Below are 24908 nucleotides of genomic sequence, written 5' to 3'. Positions count from 1 at the left end.
AGCCCTGCTTTATTGTCTATTTCACTCTTAAGATGACCCCAGTCGGTCGTGGCAGATGGCTGCCCCTCCCTGAGCCTGGTTCTGCCGGAGGATTCTTCCTGTTAAAAGGGAGTTCTTCTTTCCCTCTGTCATCGAGTGCTTGCTCATAGGGAACTGTCTGAGTGTTAAAGTTTCTGTCTTTAACTTGAGGTAAAGTGCTTTGAAATGACTTGTTGTGATTTAATGCTATATAAATAAAACTGAATTGAACTTAATGGAATTAAGAGGAACCATAATGTACAAAATAAATATCAGGTTGGATTCAGTAAAACTTGAAATTAGTGACCAAAACTGTGAACATTTCAGGAAAGTGTTTCCTGAGGTCATAGATCAAGTGAGCAAAAGAGTAATTTTCCATAGAGTTTACTTTGAAAACCGACGAGTCCGACCCCCCACTCCACCCACTTTTCAGACACGAGGGCTATGTCTTTATTTGTCTATGACTGTTGCTGTAAAGGGCTTGATAAAGCAAATGTGCTGCACTTATTTATATTTACTGAATTTATTCTGCAGCATTAGCATTCATTTTGAATTGTGCTGGTTTCCACATTATGAATTTAAATTCAGTGTTCACTCTACTTTTATCCGTTCTCCTGTCCCCAGCTCCTTTAAGGAAATATGTTACTCAGCTGCTAAAAGGGCTAATAGACTATATCCACCAGTTAGTTGCTAACTGCGATCAGTTTTAGATGTTTTGACCACAGTGAAAACGGTGCTGATGAGAGTGAATGCCAAAACAATCAGCAGTAAGTCACTAAAATGTAAAGGAATCTTCAGAATCAGGTGATAAATTCCATAATTTCATCAGAGTGACTTTTTCCTCAGAAGAAATCTATATTTTTCTTTTAAGTATATAGAGGAAATTCGGTTTCAGCTTAACAGCAATATTTCAAACTAAATCCTTTATGTTTAGAACTGGTCACAAAAGGACCAAAACAGGTCCAATAATAATTTTTTTTGTAATTTTTTTAAAAAAGAAACCAGAAGTGAGAGGATGTGCTGCTTTCACATTCGGTACGCACTTGTAGATCGGCATGGCGATATGCTCCATGAAGCTGATCTGTAGTTCTGGGATGTACGCTTTCTCTCTGTCCATCATCTCACTGGGCCTGTTGCCCATGGCTTTTTCCTGCAAAAACACACACCACACACACACACACACACACACACACACACACACACACACACACACACACACACACACACACACACACACACACACAATGTTAAGCTATGATTAATGAGCTTGGTGAGGCGTGCAATAACACGCTTTAGCCACTTGCTACTAATTTCACATGCCATTTAGCAGTGAGCATACACTAAAACATACCAGATCTCCTTGAGAGAAGAACTCTTTATAAATCAGCTCCTGTGGACACATAGTAGCAGATATTTATAGGTTTTCATATTTCATACTTATAGAGACAACAACATTCAGTTTGTTTTTTTATGTAAACATGGTATGCCAGTCCCTTTTATTACAGTTCAATATTTGGTGCGATTGGTGTTTTTTATTAATCAAAATCTGTTTTCTTGCTAGTGATATAATAAAGTACCAACTGAGACCAATAAAAGCCAATACAGTCTTCCACAGAAATGTGCTTTTGGTTTGGGAACAAGGATTACAGTTTATTTGCTTTAGGTGTTTGGGAGATTGAGGGTGGAGGATTTGGGGCAAGGTTTACAGGCCTGGTGTTGAAAAGGGGGCAGGCCAAGATTAAACATAATCCTAAAATAGAGTGTGGTTTTCCAGAATAGAAAATAATGGAATATAGCTCAAAGGTTGTTTCTGGCTGTACAGCTTTAGGTCTCATAATCCTCAGTGTCCTAGAAATGGGTCAGTTTCACTGTACAAACATTGTTAATTGGAAATCTTTAGTCATGTACTCATTAAAGATGAAACAGAAACTTCTTTTCTACTGCAAATCAGCGAACACAGCATGAACCAGATCACAATAAAGCCTTTTCTCTTTTCGTCTTAGTTACAACAAGCTGTTTTAACTGCTACACTATGCAGTTTACTGGGCCAAAATAATTACCACTATTACTTCCACTAAGCTTTTGGAATTTGTACTGGTATAATGTCAAAATATTAAAATATCTTAACCAGATTAATACAGAACTTCTGTCACAAATCACAAGTTCTACTAAGTATGTGGTTATATTCTTCTATGCTGGTGCAGAATATAAACTGACAGCAATTTTGCGTGTGGTTTTCCAGCCCTTGGTTGGTCTGACAGGTCACACGAAGTCATCAATAGGCACAGCAGCAGGGAGTGGTGGGTACGGCTTTTTGCATTGTATCCATCTGAAACATGCACAAAACACATTGCTCGGAGTAAACAGTATTTCAAGCAATGATGGTGCCTTTCACATCAGAGGAAGACCCCCTATTTAAAAAAAAAAAAATTAAAATCAGCTTAAACTTCATTGCAAGAAGTTCATTTTAGTCTCCTGCATGAAAGATAATAGAACTGACTATACAAAGTCACAGCAGGATGTTAGATAAGTGGCCTTTGCGTGTTGGTAAGAAGAAACAATTTTCTGGTGGCACCTCAATACTGTACACTTTCCTTCTGTATTCTAGTCCATGATTGACAAGTCACCTATTCTGGAGTGCAAGAAAGTTGCTAACTCATTTAGAGGTTTTTAACGTCCTTGAATTGCTTTAACAGCTCAAAATTGTTTCCACTGAGGAGACATCCACTCAGGATAACTTATAATTGGTTGCATTCAAGCGTGACAAACCACTGGCCTGGAGGTTACAGCCAATTACATTACATAAGAGTGTAAGCAACTGTCTCTTCTAAGGGTAAATAATCCAATAAAAGTGGGGGATTATTAAGAGTGTCAGAGCCAAATGTTGCAAGTGTGACTCGAAGAGACAATTTATGAAAAAAGAAGCAAGTCATACTGCAGAGGAAGCAGGTTGTCTGTCTATCAGTGATCATTCAGCTTAGGAATGGATGCAAACTATAATTTTACTTGTGATCAAAATGATACATTTCTAATATTCAATAATGTTTCTTTTCCCTTGTGAATCGGTCCATTCTAAACTAAGGGGAAGTTAAAAAAAAATATTGCTTTGCTTCCAGTGTGATTAAGTGTCATTAGAAACAAGTGTTTTGTAGCTGTTTACAGATGTGAGTCTAAAGCAACAGTAGAGCCGTGGCTGTGCATGCTGAGCATGTGACACGTACCATCAGACATCTTCTGCAAGTCCTTGAAAATGCGAAGGTGGTGAGCAAGGTCTGTAGCCAGAATTATGTCTCTCATTAAATCCAGCATGCGCTGGTAGTCCCTAAAAACATCAAACATCTTTAGCCTGCACAGGCAGTGATAGAAGCAAATGGAACATATGAAATCAGCGAGAGATCGAGAGAGAGAGAGAAAAATTGTTGAAATGCATGAATGGAAAGAGGTTTTTATTCTTCACCTTCCTAGAGAACTTCTCAAGATGTTGCAGCCTTGAGTGTTCAGAATAGCGATGGCCTGGGCAAAGTGATGTCTCTGACGTGGTAAATAAAGCATAATGATACAACGTGTGAAAAAAAATGTGTGCAAAATGGTGCCTCTAAAGTCAGTAATGTTGCAATGCAAATTGGCAAAACCAATTTAAATTCCTCACATTGCCTCATCACTGCTGCAAAAAAGTCAAGATTGATTTTGGCCACTAGATGTCCTAGTAGGACACTATATTAGCAGCTCTCAGATAAAGACATTCATTAACTGTGAAGGAGCAAGCCAATACAAGTAATCACACAATCGTATTGCCTCTGTCGTATGAAATAAAGATTTTACATAGTGAGGCAGTGTTAAAGCTTCGATAAGAGTTTACCTCCATCACAGATCCCTCTGAGCTGTAGAGAGCAGCCAGCACAGATTGCTGGAAATATAACAGAAACACAATTGAAACACAATCCTTTTAGCATACACAGTGTATTGATTCAAATCAACATCCTCCAATAAAATGCAGCAGCATTTTCTCTTTAACAGGAGATGGCAGCTCTCAATTGAAAATAGAAAAAAATATATATAGAAGCTGATGAATGATGGATTACTTTTGTTGTATAATGTGTGTCTCAATTAGGTTTGTGCCTGATTAGAGTGAACCAGAGCAACATGCTTCTAATCATCTAGCCTTAAGCCGGGGGCAAATAAAACCAAAAGACTCTGATAAGACTGTGACAGTCTTATCAGGGATGCTTCACCTCGAGCATCTAAAGTGAATTTTTTTTGACGCTATAACTACCGTTTCTGTTGTCATGTTAAATGAAGTAGTTTGTGCATTGCTCCCCTGCTTTTCTTTGTTTTTTCATTCACATTATACAATACAAACTAATTGATGAATAAACAGGCTCCCTCCACAGATGTTTCTCCAGTGCCTTCCCTAGCATAGGGCATTTATGGCTGTTTGTATGAGTGTAGAGACTACTGTGCAAAAGTCTTGAGTCACCCTTCATTTCCTTACATTTGCTTCCAAGCAGCAATTTCTTAAAGTGGTCTTGATGCAGTAGTTCTCCAGGCTTTCTGAAGGTCTTTCAAAGTTTTTCTTTGGACATTGGCTGCTTTTTCACTCATTTTCAGTCCAGTTCAGAAAGCTCTGAAAGTTTTTAATGAATTCTGATAAAAATTTGAGGGGGGTTTGGTCAGGTCATGTAAACAGTCTATTAAATTTGCCTTACATCCACCAAAGTCTTCAAGGTCAACTTCATGATTTATTAGTCAAAAACAAAAACAAGTCTTATAAGTTATAACTATGATTCTTACAAGTGTGGTGTGTGTTATCAACATATAGAAAGCACCCTATAAAGATTTAAAATGTCACGTCACATTTCAATGCTGACTTTGCCTTAAAAACTATATTTCCATGTATATTTGCTTGTGTGAATATAAAGAAAAGAGGAGTAGCTCAAGACTTTTGCATTGCAGTGTGTGTTTCCCTCTCTCATTTTTCTGTTCAGCTTTTGGATTGAATAGAAAAAAAAATTCTGTCTGCATTTTAAAGTTCAGTTGTAGCCCTGCTTAGTGCAGCATTAATATTTCTATTTATATCAATTTTCAAGTTCTTTTTGTATCATTCCTAATGCTTTCTAATAAAGCAAAAGCACAGTATGTACTCTCACCGAGGCGACTTGGAAAGAGTTGTTGGTGCCACGGTGGTCCAGATCATGGCACATACAGGAGACAAAGAGCGCTAATATCTCTATATCCCTGGAAGACAGCAGAATCATTTTAAATACAAATGATGTAAAACATCATTATAAAGTGTTTTAAGACTTGTGTACTCACTCGAGGTAGTTGGACAGCCCTAGATTTTTGTAGAGCAGGTAGCAGAAGTGTGAGACAGAGAAGGCATGCATCCAGTTGTGGTAGGGAGGGTCTCTGTAACCTTTCTTCACCATCAGACAGAACCTGACACCAAGGCAGCAATGTAAAAATAGTCTTATTTTTTTCAACATGTAACTCAGTGATTTCATTATGATTTTCTTAAAAAAAAAAAGAAAAAAGAAAAAAAAAAAGGTATTTCTGAAAGTGGTAGCTCCAGGAATTCTCAGTCACAACCCATCCATCCATTAACTTTTAACAAAAAGAAGATTCTGCTACTAGACAGCAGCTCATGTCTCTCTTCCTTTGGTCTTGGGGGTTTCCATTTTATAGCCGACTGACAAGACAATAGGACTTAAATATGTAGCTCCAAAATCTTATATAAATGAATTAACATCCATTTGAACAGCTGATGGAAAATGATGTAAAATACTGCAGGGACAAAAAAAAAAAATCCATGTAAACAAACCAGAAACTACTTAAAGAAAGGCGGACACAGGCTGTTATATTCAGTATATAAACTGATGGATGTCAGACCTGGCGAGAGTTTGCATGTCGATCTTATACGTGTTGATGAAACCCATATCTTCAAACATGCTGAGGACACACTGCAAACACACACAACAGGAGCAATTGCATCAAATTTTGTTCTCTTTCCTTCACTTTAAATCTCTGTGCTGTCAACAGACACCACACCCACCCACACACACACACACACACACACACACACACACACACACACACACACACACACACACACACACACACACCACACACACACACACGCCCTCTCTGAGTCTTACCATCGGTGTGGTGTCATCGGGAAGGGAGCGCGGCGTGTACGTGAACTCGGCGAAGCACGGGTCAATCTCCTTCACTGGCTCGATGCCAGATACCAGCAGCTTAGACACCTCTTCCTCTGAAACCTGCCACAGATACATAGTGGATCACACTGAGTAAATAATATCAACAGTGTCAGCAAATGCTGCATGTCTTTGTGTGTGAGAGTGAATTAGTGGCATGAAGAGATGTGGTTTTACCTTCATATGGTACATCATCATTTCATTGGCCAGATGGGATCTGAACTGGGCCTCTCCCACTCTCTTGTAGAGCAGAGACTGGGGCGAGAAACAGCGCATTACAACAATGTTAATTTCATTACTAAGAGTGAATTCATTATATCATCAAGATAACTGGACCGAGATAAATGGAAAGAAGGAAAGTAAATTTGATGTTTGCCATCCAAAGTCCTGCATTGTGAAGTACAGTGAAATATTGTGTATCAATATCTCTGCTTATTGTCAATCTTCCAGTTGGAACCATTTTTTGCTCTTCATATTACCACTGACTACTGTCATGGTCCGGGGTCCGCTGGACCCCGTGTTTTTGTTTTTGCTTGATTTTGTCTGTTCTGTTTTGGGTTTTGATTGTGGGCCTTGGTTATGTTTTGCTTTCTAGGTCCTTGTGTTTCCTGGTGTCAAGTCTGCATCTTTGTTCCCCCTTCTGTCTTCCTGTTTTATTTTGATAGTCGTCTGGTCCCTGTCTGTTGTGTTCAGTTTTGCTTCCCCCTGGTCTCGTCAAGGTAATCAGCGTCACCTGTGTTCCCAGCTGTTCCCACTCCCCTCATTATCCTCCTGTGTATTTAAGTCCTGTGTATTCAGTGCCTGTTGTTGTGTCATTGTCTTTTTGCTGTGTGTGCTCTGTTTGTTTACCCTGTTGCTTGAAAAACTAGTGAAGTTTATTTTTGTTCTGCTTTGGTTGCCACTAGCTTTGTCTAGTCCGGCTTTCTGTTCAGCTCCCGTAAATAAAGTGGATTGTAAGTCTAACCTCTGCCTGGTGTATCATGCATTGGGGTCCTCCTTCCTGCCTGCCACATAGCCATTGCCACATAGCCATTACGCGACAACTACATGATATTAAGAGTTTTAGTCATTCTGTTTCATTTTGAAAGTATTGTGTGTATGTGGATGGCTGTGGCTCATGCGATAAGGGAGGTTGTTAACCAATTGGAAGGTTGGTGGTTCGATCCCTGACTCCCCCAGTCTACAGGGTTAAGTATCTTTAGTCCTTTACTGAATCCAGAGTTTTTCCCAGAGCATCCATTGAAGTGTGAGTGACAGATTAAACGCACTTGTGGTGAATGTGTGTGTGAATGAGGCTTGTAGTAAGAAAGTGCTGAGAGTAGAATCCAATTTACCACCTGTGGTTTCACTGAAGCAAAAACTGTTAACAGTACAAGGTGTATACTCCTGAACTGTGTGACTTTTTTAATTAACAAGCAATACAATGCCATAAATAAAGGGATACATTATATACAGATTCTTCACAAAGTACACAGTTCGCACTTTCTTTTGAACTCAGGAATTTTGCTTTCTAGGGTTTCTTAGGCCTTGTCCACATGTATGTGGGTGTTTTGGAGCTTTTTCTGTGTGTTTCGGCCTTTCATCCACACATAAACAGCATTTTAGGTCACTGAATACAGAGCTTTTAGAAAACATCTTCAGGAAACAAACACAGAGGCACAAGAGGCACTCCAAATATATTTTATAGAAAAAAATTGATTTTTCAGAAACTCAGTTTCTGTTTTATGTGTGGATAAGGAAATAAAGGCGGCATGTCTTATTTTGACGTCTGACTGTGCACCGTGCTATTTCTATACAATTAAGGTTATTTCACCGCCTGCTGCTTGGGCATGATCTCGACAGCGCTTGACATCAGTTTTTGCATTTTCACGTGAATGAAATATTTTTCAAAAGAGTGGTTTTATGTATTAATTTTTTTTAATGAAAGTGGAAAATCCCCATTAAAAAAAAATCTCTGTGTATGTGTGGATGTTGCTTGACTTAATATGGCTCCTGTGAAGGGAACTCTTCTTCTTCAGTTTTCTGTTTGTTAACCTGCTCATCACTCCGTGGTATCTTCTCTTGTGCCTTTGTGTTTGTTTCCCGAGTTTTGGTACCTTTTGTTTTTTTCCCTGTTTGTTTTTCTTCTGTTGGACTTTCATATTTTGTTTGGGCTTTTGTTGGATTACCTGGAATATTCTTCAGCGGCTTTGGTTCCACCGTATGAGCAGATCAAAGCTACTTTCAGTTGTCTCACCAGTTTGTCTCAGCGTGATTACACATATTACATTTGTGTCCGCTTCTGCATTCACATTCAAATGGTAAACCTGTGATTCATGATTAACAAGGATGTCTTAATTTTTCGGTGGGCTTTTTGCAGCCCTGTGTCTGGCCCTGCTTACCTTTTAGTACATCAGGGAGCTTTCTACAATCCTGAGAATACTCTGCAGCATGATAATGGGTGAGCACTGATGAATAATATATGTGGTTGTGTTTTAAATGATTGATGAGCTGCCTCGAAAGAAATTATTTTTTTTCTGTCAAATATATTTATAGTTTGTAGATAACCTATTAAGTACCAGCAGTCATTCAAAGGTCAGACTCTGCAGGAGCTCCTTAATATGAAGTGACGGATGTTTATTAGATTTGCAAGACTTTTCTTTTAGCTGAGATCAGGCTGGTGAAGGCTGGAAAAGACAATATTTCAATATTTTTGTGGGTGATCTCTCCTTGATGCTCATCACTATTATCACAAACATCATCATCTTCATAATCATCTCTGCGAGCACATACAGCTGTTCGGCTGAATGTATGTTAATAAGTTCGCAGCAATCATACAATGCCGATGAACTGCACCACAAAAGCCATTCACTTCCATCCAACTGAATCTCTTTAAATTTCCCTCGAGACTTTGCTCTTCTCTGCCTTCACTGAGCATCTTACTCCCGCTGAACCGATCTCATCCTGCCAGACAGGATCAATCTTTCTAACAGCATCAACAAAAGATCTACCAAACTATTCTGGATGATGGATATACTGTAAATGCTAAACTCTCTTTTATTTGTATTATGAGGATGCATGGGCCTTGCAGAGATTATGTTATTTAAAAGTGAAGCTCACTTATTGACCAAGCGAGCCAGTGTGTATGAAGATGAATGAGCAGCATTCTGCATTATTCACTGCTGCTCACAGAGTTAATAAGAGAAAGTTTGGAAAGTGAGAATGTTAAAATAATAGTTACTGGAATTTGTTTTATTTTCTGCTAATATGCTTGTTTTTTGTTTTTTTTAAAACTTGGTTTCTTTGATTTGAAGAGTGTTAGAAGACACTCACATGGGCAATGCTGATACCACAGTAGATGGAGAAAGCTGTTGCCAAATCCTCATCGAAGCGGTTGAACCACGGCCCATTCATCTTATTCACCAGCTCAGCAACGCCGATGACTTCTAGAAAACGGAAGATTTAAAGAGGAAAGGAGTGAGAGAAGAGGAAGGTGGAACAATTAGGGAGGAAATGAGTTAGGCAAGAAGAGGGGTGAGAGATGCAGAGATGGATGGAGGCAGAGAAAATTGATGAAGAAAAATGGAAAGTGGAAGACGGAGTGACAAGGACGAGAAAATGAGGCACAAACTGCAAAAGTCAGACGTGGAGTCAAAAAGGTCTGCTAACTTGAATTGATTTCACACTGGAATCAAACCTAATTGCACATAAAAAGCTCTGAAATCAAAATGTTAATCTCATCCTCAGAGAGTTTTTTTTTTATATGGAGACAAATGACACTGAATGCAAAGCTTCTCTGTGGATACAGCAGAAGGCATTAGCCAGCAGCATCAAAATGGAGAAGAGTTTTTGAAATTTCTAAGTTTGGAACACTGAAGATGGTCTAAAGTGCACTTTATGCACTTCAACATTTAGGCACAAGGATGTAACCCCTCTTTGTGCTATTCTGAGAATGTAGCTCCACTATTTAAAATGAAAGAGAAAGTAAAGGTACTGTAGAGGGCAATAATGGAAGGTCTGCCAGCTGAGTTTTTCATGAAATAATGCACCAAATGTTTTCAGTGGGTGGCTGGTCTGGTTTGGAGGCAGGCCAGTTCAGCACCTGAACTCTTTCACTACAGCTGCTGAGCTGCTGGAAAATGTGTAAAATGTTTTTTGGCATAGCATTGCTGAAATAATCAAGAACTTCCCTGAAAATCACCTCTGAATGGTAGTATATGTTGCTTCAATATCCATATTTATCCTCCGGCATTAAAAGTTCCATTACAGACACGTATGTTACCCATGCCTTGTGCACTAATGCATCTTCTTTCAATTGCAGCTGCTGGTTTTTGAACTGTGAACCAATAACAAGGTCAGTGTTTCCTCTGGTCTTTAGCTTGGAGGATGCTCATGATTTCCAAAAATAATTTAGTTGTCATACCAAAGGAGATGTTTCACCTCAGCACCTCTGATTTTTTTCTTTGCGTCATAGAGCTTTAACTTGGATGCAGTGATGATGCATATTCACTGGTTTTCAGAAGCCTTCCTGAGCATATGCAGTCATTTTCACTACAAAGTCATATTTAATGCAGTGCTGCTATAGGAGCCAGAAGATCAGAGCTACTCAGTAATGGTTAAAGTCTTGTCTTCTGCAAAAAGAAATTTCTCTGGATTCCATGCATCTTTTAATGATATTACTTACCGTATGTGATGAATTCTCCAAATGCCTTGCAATTACATTGCTGAATTATTCCCCCACACAGTCATTCCCTGAGTGATGAATCCCACCCCATCTTTACTTGTAAAACACTCTCTAAGATGCTTCTTTTTACACCCAGTCCTGTTACAAGTTATCCTAATGACTGGTGAGGTGTCTTTTTTGTGTGTTTTTTTACATGTTCAAAAGTGACTGTATGAATGCAATGTATGTGTGTGTGTGTGTGTGTGTGTGTGTGTTTATGTATTGTTACCATTGTTCTCATCTTTGATGGGAAGCAGAGGATGTTGCGAGTCCTGAAGCCGGTGCTGTCATCCACCCCACGATAGAAAAGAGGATGGGAGTAGGCATCCTTAATGTTCAAAATCTGACCAGTGGTCGCAACATGGCCGGCAATGCCCTGATCGGCTGGGATGCGAAACTCTTTCTGCACTCGCACACAAGGATACACACAGTTTTATCTTTACTGAGCTGCTGACACAATAGGCAGACAATCAGTTTTGGAGCCAGTAAAGGGCTCTCAATCAGTTTTACATCCTTTATGTTTGTATTTACCTAACAGAACCTTCTCTGTTATCATGCCTAATGCTTTCTTGTTCATCGCGGCGTTCCTCAAGGCTCTATCCTTGGCTCACTTTTGTTTTCAATATACATGAGGCCTCTCAGCCAGATCATTCATAGTACTGATTTTAAAATTCTTCTAATTCCTTTTAAAGCATCTTGCTCTGAATTACATCACAGACTTATTAACCCCTTATCTGCCTGGGCACAGTGAATCTCTGCTGGTTATCCTGAGGTCTCTCGTAAAGACAAGTTAGTGGGCCTTTGCAGTTAGAGCTCCCATTGTGATCAGAATGGCATCTTCCATATATTCTTTCAGCTCTCTTTTTAAAGCAATTTTCATTATAAAACTCTCATGAATTTTTGATATGTGGCAATGTTGATTTTACTTTCCTGTATTTCTTATTATTTGTCTTGTTTTTATATTTTTATATATGTCTTGGATTTTTAAAAAAGTTCTTTCTGTGTAGCACATTATAACTTTGGTAATTAAAATGCTATAGAAATAATAACAAGAATAATAATAGCATGCAGACCTTTGTTGGGTGTCTTTCATTAATTTGTCATAATTTCCTGTCAGGCTCTGTTGGCAAATTTCTAATAAATTTATAAAATGCCTCCATTTTTTTGTTATTATTGCAAAAAAGATAAGCCACTGCCAGCACATTCATGCAAAGTGTTCATATGTGTTAAATTAAATGCTTGTTTGCTGTACCTCCTCATCACTGACCACACCACCATCAAACACCTTTGCCACCAACTCATGGCTGACACGATCCAGCAGGAACACTGAACAGCTGGAGAAACGGAGAGTGACAGATTTTGAGGGGTAAGAGAGAGAATGCAGCAAGGCTGAGAATCATTAGAGTGTTTTATCACATTTCATCTCAGGTCATTTTGTAACTTTTATTAAATGAGGCAAGTCGGTTAAGAACAAATTGCCTAGATAGCCTTTGCAAATGGAGATAAAGACATTCACACTATGCACAGACACACATGCACACAATCTTTCTCTCTCTCTCACACACACACACACACACACACACACACACAGATAAATCTCTTTGAAGATGAATCAGAGGGCTTACATCTCTGCACCACTGAGGTTCCTGGCCTCCACTATAATTTCCTGTAACAGCACTGACACATCATCTGAAAGAATCAGAGAGAGAGAAGGGGAGAGAACGAGCAGATGAGAGAGGGAATTAAATGGAAAACAGAGGAAATTATAAGGGGACACAGCAAAACCCAGATAGACAGAAACAGAAATTACAACAGGAGTACCTGTGGATCTGCTGCACAAGCTGATAAGAGCTTTTGTAATCAACGCTTCAGTACAGTGAGAGGCAATTTGCTCTACCAGCAGATCAATTTTTGTGCCTGCAATCATGATGGCATTGGTGCTTACTGCTTGACAAGAATGGAAATACCTCAATGGATAGATGGAAATTATAGGAAAGAGAGGTGGACCCATAATTTTCAATGCCCTTTTGATTTTATTACAATGATCACCTTAGGGTCAGTAATATCTCATTCAATTATGAGCGCCATTTGTTTCACAAGGTGATCACTTAAATATCTGCCATTATTGCAAATAGCCCCACAGTGTTCTTGCTTCAGCAGACAGACACATAGACGGACAGACAGAGGAGAGAAGACTTACCCAAGTGTGTAAAGAGATTTTTCGCCACTTGCAAGAGCGCCTATGTGGAGAAACAGTGGACACAAATAGCTCTTCAAAGGGCAGCTTCATGTATATTTATGTATGTATACAGTATATGTGAGAGTATGACTGTATGTGTGTTTGTGGGCATGTGCAGCACCTGGCACTCCACTTTGAGCTTCTGCTCTTTCTGGAAGGCCAAAGTTGAAGTGAGGACCGTTGAAGTGTAGCAGAAACAGTGCTGGATGGCATGCTCATCTATCTCAGTGTGGTCTGCAATAGAAAACACACACGGGTCAATAGGTAAATCTGAATAAACTAACAGGCTGCTACTTATTTCATTTATTATTACACATCTAGATTTGTACTGTTGGTTAGACAAAGAGATCATAAAAGGCTTTACAAATTTCTATGAAACATTCCCCATTTTAAAAATGGATTATAATTCAGTATAATTTTGTAATTTAACTACCCAGTAGCAAATAAAGTCTAGATGTTAAAAATTATGCATCCATCAAAAGTTTACACATATAGAAAGTATTGTGCAAAAGTCTTGATCCACCCCTTATTACTTCCGCCAAGGAGGTTATGTTTTTGGGAGCATTTGCATGTCATTCGTCTATAACAGGATAGGTCCAAATGTTTGTATGAATTTTGATAAAACTTTGTAGGGGTGTTGAGTCGGGTTATGTTAACAATCCATTAAAATTTGGCTTACATCCACTAAGGTCTTCAAGGTCAACTTCATGATTTATTGGTCGAAAACGAACAAAAAAGCCTTATAACAGAAACTATGATTCTTTAAAGTGTGGCGTTGTATTGTCAACATATAGAAAATACTGTATAAAGATTTAAAATATTTCACATTTGAATAGTTTGCACTTGTTTTTTACTGCGCTACAAACTTGTTAATGTACATTAAAAAAAAAACAGTAAACAAAACAAATATATACAAAATACAATACTATTCACTTACAAGTAAATACTGCTCAGACAGTGAGCTGCCTTGGTGGAGATTTGTGCTCTCAGAGTGCTTCTTGTTTCTAATGTTTTGCTTTCCAAGCAGCCAGACTTGGTATTTTTCTGAAGGTCTTCCAAAGTTTTCCTTTGGACATCAGCTGCTTTTTCACTCATTTTCAGTCCAGTCCTTCTACCTGACCATGTTCAGAGGGTTGTTTTTTGGTTGTTAAGCCACTTAACACTGACCTATGATTCATTCAAGCATAAAAAGGCACCTAACTCCAGGGATGAACGAGACTTGTATCTACACAAAAACAGTCAACTTAACAAAGAACAAATTTTAAATTGTATCTTTAGGCACTTTTTATTACTATTTCTATGTTTCAATAATGTTTACACCAGTTTCCCATTTCTTTGCAAAATATAAAGAATTGTGGAGTGATTTAAGACTTTTGCAGAATACTGTATATCAAAACAGTTTGAATAACATGTATTGTCAAAAAAAAGATTAAGACATTCTTGCTAGAACCATTTTTCAAAAATAAAATTATGCAAAATGGCTAAAGTAAATAAAAAGTTTCATACATAGGGAGGTGGCAAAGACAACAATCTCTACTGAACTATTCTCTGTCTGAACTATAGCTGCCTACCTATGACAACTCTGTGCAAACAAATGAACGTAAAGTTACTGAAAAATGTCAGAAATGACAGAAAGCTGAAACTAAACTTGGTTTCCTGCAGGCAGCGAATGCAGCCATGTCCTTACATATTTAATAATGTGAGAAATTGACAGCATTACCAGCGACCACAATGATGCCTGTAGTTATTATCTTTGTCTACAGAGGGCAGTGGCACATTACTATGTTTGATAGCCTTGTATATTGCTTCAAGGCTTTCTTTCCCTCAGTTGCCTCAGAGGAATCCAAGCAAAGGAGGCTGGAGCCTGAAAAAAAAAAAAAGCCTGACAGGCTCTGTTTAAGGGCAATTAAATTCACTCTTCAACAAGTGTCCTACAAATCTTTATGAGTGACATTCAGATGAGTTAGAATAAAGAGACTGGAGAATAATTTTCGGCGGTAAACAGTTAGTTATTTGAAGCCATGATGGAAAACGATTAACAGCCAGTGGGAGTCCATTTCTAAAGACCAGAAGTTGCACACACACAGTAAAGCATAAAATTGAAAAAGACTGGGTAATAATATATGCGCTCTACTCATTCTTCTGTGACACTGCTTTGGGGTAGTTTAATAATCTGCCATGACTTGGAAATAAAGCATCACTCAGCTTATTAGTAAAAAAAACAGATATCTTGGTGTAAAAAAAAAAAAAAAAAGGAACACAGATTTATTCCAGGATAATTTTGTACTATTCCATCTTCAACATAAATCCCTTTTGTCTCCTCCTAACAATAGCCTCATGTTCATTCTCAACCTGCACTGTCACTAAAGCTGAGCTATGGACCTGTTACCGGTATCACCAATACGTTGTTATGGACCAGTGCCACAGGTTAAGAGGACACACGAGGCAGAGACAAACACAAACTGTGAGTATGATCAGGCAATCTCTATGATGAGGGGATGTACCTTTGAGATATATGGCTCCTCTAAAACCTGGATGATTGTGCTCAGAGAAAAAGGGTATTCATCACATATATGCACAGTTGAGACCATAATCCTGCTGCTGTTACTATGGTAATAAGATGCAAGCTCTATCATTTGTGCTACTGGCAGAGAGAGAAATTATAGGACATGATCCCTTCTCATCTCTCACAGTCTTAAGGGAGAGAGTAAGAGAGAGAGAGAGAGGGAGCGCATACATAGGACAGTATGAGAGTGCCTGCATGTGCGCGAAGTGTGTGGAAATCATACAATACACAAAACAACTTTCCCAGTTTCTTAGACAAACACAGAGACAAACAGCTGGAGTGGAGGTTTACAGACTTCTGCATTCAGGAGATAGCAGCATTGCTCCGGGCAACACGCACACACACACATGCACAAAGGCACACACACACACACACACCACACACACATACACACGCACACACACAAATGCATGCCAAATCATAGTGCCAAACCAGGCAGCCAAGCCTCCTGCTGCTTTTAGACTCATGACCTGACTCTAGATCCTCACACTGTCATCCTCATCACAGCCATCTGGATACACACACACACAGGCACACATACACACACATGCACACACACATACACGCAAACACAAAGGAACAATTTCACACAGGTTTAAAAAGTGCTGTGTTCAGGGGTGGTCACTCTGTCAAATGATGGGCTTTTCACATCTGTTAGTGACACGGAGTGGCGACCCAGACATGTATCCGTGTAAAACAATGTCACTCTCAATTACAATGGGAGGTTTTGTAAGTGTCAGCGTGTACAGGGGAAGATGGGTCCACATTAAATAATGCTGTTATTGATGGAGTCATAAGAACAGCCTGAAGAGTTAGTAAGTGTTCCAGAGCAGTAGGTGAAAGCTGCGTGTTTTAGTGAGACTTTTAAGCAAGAAGCAGTGCAGGCTGTGGATCTGGAAGTCTGGTGACAAACAGCCATGCAAAATGAGGGAGGAAGAGAGGATGTAGTCAGAACACCTGTGCATAGGTGAGGCCTGGACTCTTAACAAACATTTATAAAGAGTTTTCTTGCAACTTGTCAGTGAACGTGTGAAAATCAGTTCAGATCAAACACAGATCATAAACTGTTGCAAGCTAATGAGCATTGTTTCCCTTCAGCTGTGTCACTGTATGCTCTCCACACAGACACTCAGCATCACACTCAGTTTCTGTTTGAACTCGTTTAAAATTTCCTGATTTCACATGTAATGTCAGTATCAGGCATCTGTTCAGGTCTGTGAATTCATACGGCCTGTGCACAAATCTGGTGCTTGGCTGTAAAATGATGAAGAGCTTTAATAGGTAACTTGGAAAGGGATAAAAGAATGTAAGCAGCCTAATTTTGTACCCCGTAGATGGGAGGGATGTTTATTTTATACATTTATTCATATGTTTTGCATTATATCAGGGAGTATATTGCAGATTTTTTCCAAGTAGGTAAGAAGCTTTGCTATAACACACCAATAAAAGATGGACAGAAGAGACTGACAGCAGATGTTAGTCATATATCTAAGAATATGATCTGTGAATTGCTGTATTTTACAGACATTGTAAAAAAAGAAAGTTTCACTTTCATTTCTAAGGTTAAGATGCAGTTCTTGGGCTATTCAATCTAAAGATTGCACACTCTGACCTTAGAGTGAATTTGCTGGGATATCCAGTCTTGGGAAGGCTGGCAGCTGTCTTGAATGTTTCCTACTTGTGAATAATCTTTATCACGGTACAAAGATGGACTGATCAGTTGCCTGGGTGCTACCTAACCTCTTAATGCTTATGGAATCAGTAAGAAGTAATAGATTGGATCCCTTATATGTAGAAGCTTTAGAACTGGAAGACAGTATACTTTTTTCTACCATGACTGTATATTCTGAATAGCATCCTATGCTGGAAAGCATTAAATCCTCTTTGGGTTATATGCATGACAGGATTATATATTTAAAAACATTACCTTTAACTGTAAAGCTGTACCAGCATGTGCATGTGTCACTGGTCTGAGTAATATAATTAGTTCTGGCCTTTCTCTACCTTTCCATTATTTCATCTTTTTGCACATTGTCATTACACTCACATTTCTGACATGTCTACATTTTATTCTGGCCGCAGTTGCTTGACTTATGTGCGTCTTTAAATACACACTCTGCTATCAGTAAAAATCATGTTATGAATGTCAGCCCTGCCAGGGACTGCATAGTATTTCTGGGCTACTCTGGCTTAAACTCCAGGGCTGCTTTTACATCTCAATCCTTCCCCCCACCTGCATCTGTTCATGGACAACATGCAGCACAACCTGCCGGTAAGCTGCAGATTTCAGCGAAAACAGCAGTGCGGTCTCTGCTACTATAACCTCACCAAATCTGAGCTGTAAGGCGCAACTAATCAGGCCCCATCCCGACATTACTGTAAGCTGCCGTCAGATAAATCTTCGCATCTACCATGAGTCAGCAGTTGTGGCATTAGGAAAAGCCAAATCACTTTCAGACTGAGCGAGTAATTTCAAAAATTTTGCAGCATTAAGCCGTCAATGCCGGAGTGATATCTGAACAGCTGTGAGGTTGAAAATGCGATTTCAGTGAGTGTCACTTCGTCTTCTCTGGATTAAACTGAAAAACAAGCCAAAAAGAACAACTTATAGCATGGACAGTCTTTCGCACACATACCTCTTCCCGCCCTCCTTGTTGAAGGCGCACGCTAGCGCCACCACCTGTCCTGTTGCCCTGCTGACCACAGGCACACAGAGCATGGAGGAGATCTCACAGCCCAGCATGCTGGACAGCTGCCTGCGCTCCTCCTGACATGATAACAGGCAGAAAGACAAAGAGATTAGTTATAGTGCTGCAGATAGATAGATAGATAGATAGATAGATAGATAGATAGATAGATAGATAGATAGATAGATAGATAGATAGATAGATAGATAGATAGATAGATAGATAGATAGATAGATAGATAGATAGATAGATAGATAGATAGATAGATAGATAGATAGGTCTCTCACAGCACTGATGTCTTGTAGAGTAATTGACTTCTTCTTCTCAACAACCTGACCAAAACGTCCAAACATCAGCTGCACAGAGACGAAAAACGAGAGAGATAATAAGACAAGATAAGCAATGGTAAGAAAAACACTATAATGAGGGTAAAATATATAAATAAAGCTTGCTTATTGTCAGTGAAGCTTATTAACACTGTTAAACAGCACAAACAGCCACCTAAGGTTGTTTTTGTGTGTGTGTGTCTCAATATCTCTTCTATTATCGAGATTTCACACATCATTTAGGCTGGGGCACACAGTCTATTCACGCAGTAATGGAAAGCCTGTTAAATGTTGCTACATAAGCGCCACAGACACAGAGACAGAAGAGTGCAAGCTACCAAAAGGATGTCATTACTGGTCCTCACCAAATCTCTTAATTATAACTCCTGCTGAGGATTATAAGTGATTACATGTGGGAGGTTTATTCTATCATGTCACTCAAAATAAAAAAGAGACGGAAACTACACACAGGGCTGCAACACTTGCATCATAAGTATGTTTGTTAAAAATTGGAACCGACATCCCTGAAATCTGTACCTCAGCTTACCAGACCACATAACAACTGAAGCTCATGAATAATTAAAAGGGATACATGACTGGCTGACTTAATAAAAATATGATTAAAAACATAGAAAAATAAAGGATGAGCAAACTGTTTTACTGGGAACACTGGAGACAAACATAAATCGATGCAAATCAATAAATTATGAGCAAATTATTGTGATGATATTTTGACTCACCGGGAAGCTGATCTCCTCCTCCAGGACTTTGTCTCCAACTACCTAAAGGTCACAGAGGTCAAAGGTCAGGAGTTCTTCAAATGTTAATGCTCAAATTGCTATTTGATGCATGAGTCATGGTGTGTGGTGTGTGTGTGTGTGTGTGTGTGTGTGTGTGTGTGTGTGTCTGTGGCAGTGGGGCTGAAGAGAACAGTATGTGAGAAAAACTGGTGTGTGTGTGTCCATGTTGTGTTTGTGTGGTATTTCAAAGACAGATTATAAAAACAAATGTGCATGACAGCGATAAAGATATGTGTGTGTGTGTGTGTGTGTGTGTGTGTGTGTGTGTGTTTGTGTGTGTGTGTGTGTGTGTGTGTGTGTGCGTGTGTGTGTGTGTGTGTTGTGTGCATACCTGGCAAAATAGCTGGTGGTTATCCTCAGAGACCAGCAACAAACAACAGCACTGTGACCGAGTCTGCTGCTGCAACTGCAGGAGAACACAAACACAACATCAGTCCTGACGTTTAATCACAAAAATCTCTCTTTATCAGACTCACTTGGATTGTTTTAAAGCCTTCAATTTACCATTCTTTGGAGTGTAGCCTAGGTGCGGAGATAAGATAAGAAATCAACGGACAGTGAAAAATGACTGCTTTCTGGGGTGTGGTAAGAATTCGCAATGATTTTGCAATCTGGAATGAAATCAGACTTTTATTAAGCTAAACAGACGGATTTATTCAAGTACATTTTCAATGAAAGCCGCAGTTTGCTATGATTTTCCAAAATGGATAAACAGAACACAATCAAATTTGGTGTCTGTGTGTAAATTAAAGAGTGTGTGTGTGCACGCAAGCTCCCTGATGCTGTTGCTCTGTAAGACCTGCAGAGTTGCAACCAATTTCCTGTTGCTGTCTGTGATGAAAACAATTCATTCACATTCATAGACTGAAACACACTCTGAGCTGCACACGCCCCTGTATATGCACGGTGACGTGCACTCACACAGGCATGCACGCAAGCATGCACAGCAGCGCTTCCTCACATAGCATTCTTCTCTGTAATCCACCAAGCTGGATGAAGAACAGCAGAACAGGAATAAACACCAGCCACTGCCAACCACATTTGCCCCCCCAGTCTCATACACACACACACACACACACACACAAATTGACATGCTCATGAGAGCACACAAACAGAGCACGTTGCTGCACCCTCATATAATAATAAGCCCCTCTAGCCCCTTTTTCAAAATGCTGTTAATACCATAAGAGCTGCCCTGAGCTCTTCCCACAAAACTGACGATTCCTCAGAAGCAACAATCCCATGCTTCACTTCCTCCGCTCCCTCTCCTTTCCCCCGTGCCCCCCACCCCATTATTTTTACAACTGTAAAACTAAATAAATAGACAAAACAAATCATGTCGGATTTAACATGCATTTTTAAAACCCCTGCAGTCTTTTGCACCACCAGCAACCTCTCTCTCCCTCACTCATCCGTGAGACGGAGGAAAAATACTTCAAATGCAGGTTCAGGAGCATAAAAGGATGCAGGCTGCACTGCTGTTGTTCAGCACCACTGAGCTGGTCCCAAGGTGGCACAGGGGCACGGAAGGTCAGGTATGTTTGACTCAAGCATTTATAGAGCCAAATATCCACCTTGCTTTACACTCGTTTTCACAGCAACCTTTGCTGTCCATGTTTGCAAAAACCGCATTATAATTGCTGCTGCATGGCGTAACAGCAGCTAATAGTAAATGAGTTCCTCTGATGCCGTTCTTCTACTATTACACTATATTTTCTCTTTTTATTAACCATAAAAGAAAATGAAGAAAAAAAGGGTTAAAGCAGCAAGCAACAAGTTACTCTGAATACCTGAATCTCCAGGTGTATTAGGACTGCATTTAATGAGTATTATGAGATTATTTTTAATCAACTGCCACAATGCTTAATGATTAGAAATTGCTGATTTTTTTTTCCTTTTCATGTGAGACAAAAAATTGTTAACATTTTCTTTTTACCAAATAGTGGTATGAAAAATGACCCTCCATCTGAATATATGAAGAAAAGAATTGTGTCCTTACATCCATCAGGCTTCCCTGGAGCTCTGATGGATTGAGGCTCTGTTCATTTGATGCAGCATAACCTTCAAATTTCTCTACTTTCCCTTGCTTTATTCCCTCTCTCACATCTCCGTCTGTGAATATTTCCATACATTTGAATTGTGGTCAGAGTCCCGCTGACTACAATTTACTGACTACTGTGGCTGAAGCTTGATAACTCTGCTCTCTCTCACAGCTCTCTGCGCAGCTCCTCCTTCCCTGCAATCAATCTCTACACCTCTCGCTCTGCTCCCCTGCTTTAGGGAGTGTATCATATAAGAAGGGTGTGCACATTAAGGGGAGACTAATGGAGTAATTGTGTGACAATAAGCTTGTAGTAAAAATAATGACAGGAAGAGAGGTAGAAGTCAGGGTTTTATGTCTTGAATGTACTGTACACATTTAATACACAGTATCTGTGTGTATGTCTGTGTGTGTGTTTGTGTGTGCGTGCGCGTGTGAAAGCGTATGAGTGATCTCAACCACTTACATAATTGATGACTTTAAGCTGAAGAGAGGCTGCATCAAGGTCATAGAGCTCACCTAAAAGAGAAAGGAGAGAGACAGGATGATGGGAGGAAAAAGCAGGGTAGAGCAAGGTCAAATTGGTGTTAAGGCAGAGTGGGAATGCAGAGCATGTACGCAAGTGGACAGAAAGCAATCCAGAGAGGGATGCACTGAGACAGCGAGGTCGGGGAACGGTGAGCAGGAACCAGCTAACAGAGGGACTAATAATGAAGACAAGACAAGGGATGGAGGGATGCCTGGACTGCAGATGAAGACAGAAGGAAAGAGCTGAAAAGCCAGGTGGTGGTTGCAAAAAAAGCCAACAGAGTAACTGCAACTCACATTTGTTGACAATTACTGGGGAGTAAACAATGTTGATATGTATGTGCAAAGAAATAGCATTAAGCAATCCTACTTCCATTATGCATGAGATTTCATCCCTGACGCCCCTTACAGATTTCATCTAAATATGCAGAGCTCAGTTATTATATCCCAACCATGTATGTATGCATGAGTTTGGTGTTTTCTGAAAGAAGATAGAAAGAAAGAGGGAAAGATGAAATAAGTTAACCATCTGTATGTGTGTGTGCTGTGTGCATACCACAGAGCTGCAGAATGTTGCGGTCCAGCTCGCAGTAGTCCTGTTCGGAGACGGTGAGAGGCAGGAGTGCATTGTGGGACTGTAGGGGAGAGGGGCTGAGAGGGGGCCTGTGGTAGGATTCTGAACAGCCTGGACCCGCACACATGCCGCTGAGGCCTGTGACAAAACATAGATTTAAAGAAGCACACCGAATCAAGGACCAGAATCAGCTTGTGAGATACATTTTTTGCTAAGATAACATCAAACTAAAGTTCTAGTTTTGCTGTTCAAAATATAATTCTGTCTATACAGTAGAGCACCCACATGTGCTGATTTTTCTTTGGTAAAAAAACAAAAACGTGCCAAAATGTGGTGATTAAGTACAGAGTAATGCAGCTGCCTGCCAAGTTGTTTTTTCGTGCGACCAAGCTTACGTGTTTTTCCAGCACGTTCAAATGCAGTTCATCCTGATCAGATAGTGGACCACAGCCACCTGCAATACAAAAGTGCACACACACACACACACACACACACACACCACACACCACACACACACACACAGTGGAAAATCAACAAAATGCTATTCAGTCGAGTGTGCGAAACTCTGCTGGTGCAACTTGTGTGGTCTCTGTGGAGAACATTAAATTAATTCACATATGGTGTGCAACTGTAAATATCTGTCTTGTTACATGGGAGAAGGCTGAGGTAATGACCTTATCAGTGGAAACTGGTTTGTTACCTTGAAACGATTCATTTGTTAAAATTTGACAGTATGTCCTTGAAACCCAGGACTCACCAGTAAGACAAGCGATGACCTTGTCCTGCTCCAAGATAGGAATGACAACAGCTGAAAGAAAGAAAGAAGAAAAGAAAAAAGAAAGAAAGAAAGAAAAGAAGAAGAAAAAGAAAGAAAGAAAGAAAGAAAGAAGAAAGAAAGAAAGAAAGAAGAAAGAAAGAAAAGCATTCAGAATATATAATGAATTATTCAAAGATCCTTTTTTTTGTCCTTGTCCATGTCCTTGTCTAGGTCCTAATCTTATTTGTTCTCTGCTCATGTTTATACTAAAATATCCAAGAGAAAAATATGGTAAAAAGCGCACCTGATGTCCTTGCATAAGGCCTGTTACTCTGTTCTTCAATTTGTTGTCTTCATCTTAAAAAACACCAAATCCTAATGAGCAACATAAATGTTATGACTGAAATGTGTGCGAGTGTGTCTGTGGACGGCAGGGAACAAAACAAACAAACTTGTGGGTTCAGTACTTTGGTACCAAGCTAATTCTTTTCCTGCATCATTATTATGATGGGTGTTCAGCGTGGTCATGCATGTGTACTTTAGGGTCTATAATTACATGTTTTTTTTCCCATTTAAAAAACAAAACGTGGTAATTTGCAGCGTCTATTCATTCGTCTCCATTTGCTCTTTTGCATTTCTCATCATAGACCTCTCATTGCTTTTTTTAGTCCTCTTGTCCAGTTTTTGTGCCCACACAGCTCCATACTTCTCCCTCGGCAGCCATCGTCTCTCATTCGCTACTTCTCTCTCTCTCTCTCTCTCCTCATGCTTGTTTTTCCTCCCACGTTCTCACATCTCTCATGCACGCAAGCAAGCGCATCCTTGCACGTTCTCAAACAAGGACATGTTGGTCACTTTGTCTGTCCACTGGCAACATTAAAGCCCTCGCCCCACCCTTCAAAACATAACCACACCTCTTCTGTGTGCTGGTAATGGTGCTGCGAGGCAGATTCTGTATTTCTCTGGCAGTTCGGATGGAGGAAGGCCGGTGCACTGACATCGTTTCAGCTGGTCCACAATGCTCCTAAGACAGATATAAGACAGACGTTGAGTCTGACTGTGGTTTGAAGGAAGACAATTACCTGTGCCATATTAGTCAGTTAAAAAAAAAAAACAGACAAAGGGATGAGATAATCTGAAAGACAGCTGGAGCAAAGGAAAAGCAGGCAGCAACATTAGAAAACCAGATGCGCTGAATTCATTCATACTAACCAAAACACTCCTGAATAGACCTATTATTCATTGTAAAATTATATGAATCTCAGTGCAGCCATTTGTGTGTGTATGTGTGTGTGTGTGAAAGAGCTAGCCAGGTGTGATGGGAAAAGTGTAGATCTTTGTGGGTGTTATATTTAATAACGGAGGCAGGTTTTATACTAAAATATAGGACATTGGGACAATTGTGTATTTGGGATCAGCTGACACATGAAACATATTGCATACCTCACACGCAAACTT

At 39.7% G+C, this 24908-nt stretch overlaps 1 protein-coding gene across 1 annotated transcript in view; it reads right to left on the bottom strand.

Annotated features, from left to right (window-relative positions):
- pde2a (phosphodiesterase 2A) overlaps positions 1 to 24908 on the bottom strand; it is a 182019-nt gene that overhangs the window by 2690 nt on the left and 154421 nt on the right. The window contains 29 exon segments of the mRNA XM_030745132.1: positions 1062 to 1168; positions 1370 to 1408; positions 2236 to 2270; positions 2273 to 2347; positions 3240 to 3340; positions 3476 to 3549; positions 3878 to 3925; positions 5166 to 5253; positions 5332 to 5454; positions 5905 to 5975; positions 6171 to 6293; positions 6408 to 6485; positions 9543 to 9655; positions 11162 to 11179; positions 11182 to 11335; positions 12185 to 12266; positions 12558 to 12621; positions 13133 to 13172; positions 13293 to 13405; positions 18366 to 18504; positions 18712 to 18780; positions 19491 to 19532; positions 19882 to 19956; positions 22058 to 22110; positions 22676 to 22795; positions 22798 to 22831; positions 23089 to 23147; positions 23451 to 23501; positions 24365 to 24474. Coding sequence (XP_030600992.1) covers positions 1062 to 1168; positions 1370 to 1408; positions 2236 to 2270; positions 2273 to 2347; positions 3240 to 3340; positions 3476 to 3549; positions 3878 to 3925; positions 5166 to 5253; positions 5332 to 5454; positions 5905 to 5975; positions 6171 to 6293; positions 6408 to 6485; positions 9543 to 9655; positions 11162 to 11179; positions 11182 to 11335; positions 12185 to 12266; positions 12558 to 12621; positions 13133 to 13172; positions 13293 to 13405; positions 18366 to 18504; positions 18712 to 18780; positions 19491 to 19532; positions 19882 to 19956; positions 22058 to 22110; positions 22676 to 22795; positions 22798 to 22831; positions 23089 to 23147; positions 23451 to 23501; positions 24365 to 24474 — 2298 coding nt within the window.

The sequence above is a fragment of the Archocentrus centrarchus genome, chromosome 13 (assembly GCF_007364275.1).
Source record: "Archocentrus centrarchus isolate MPI-CPG fArcCen1 chromosome 13, fArcCen1, whole genome shotgun sequence".
Classification (NCBI taxonomy): Eukaryota; Metazoa; Chordata; class Actinopteri; order Cichliformes; family Cichlidae; genus Archocentrus; species Archocentrus centrarchus.
The sequence above is the reverse complement of the archived record's forward strand: the minus strand, read 5'-3'. Positions and strand labels throughout refer to the sequence as shown.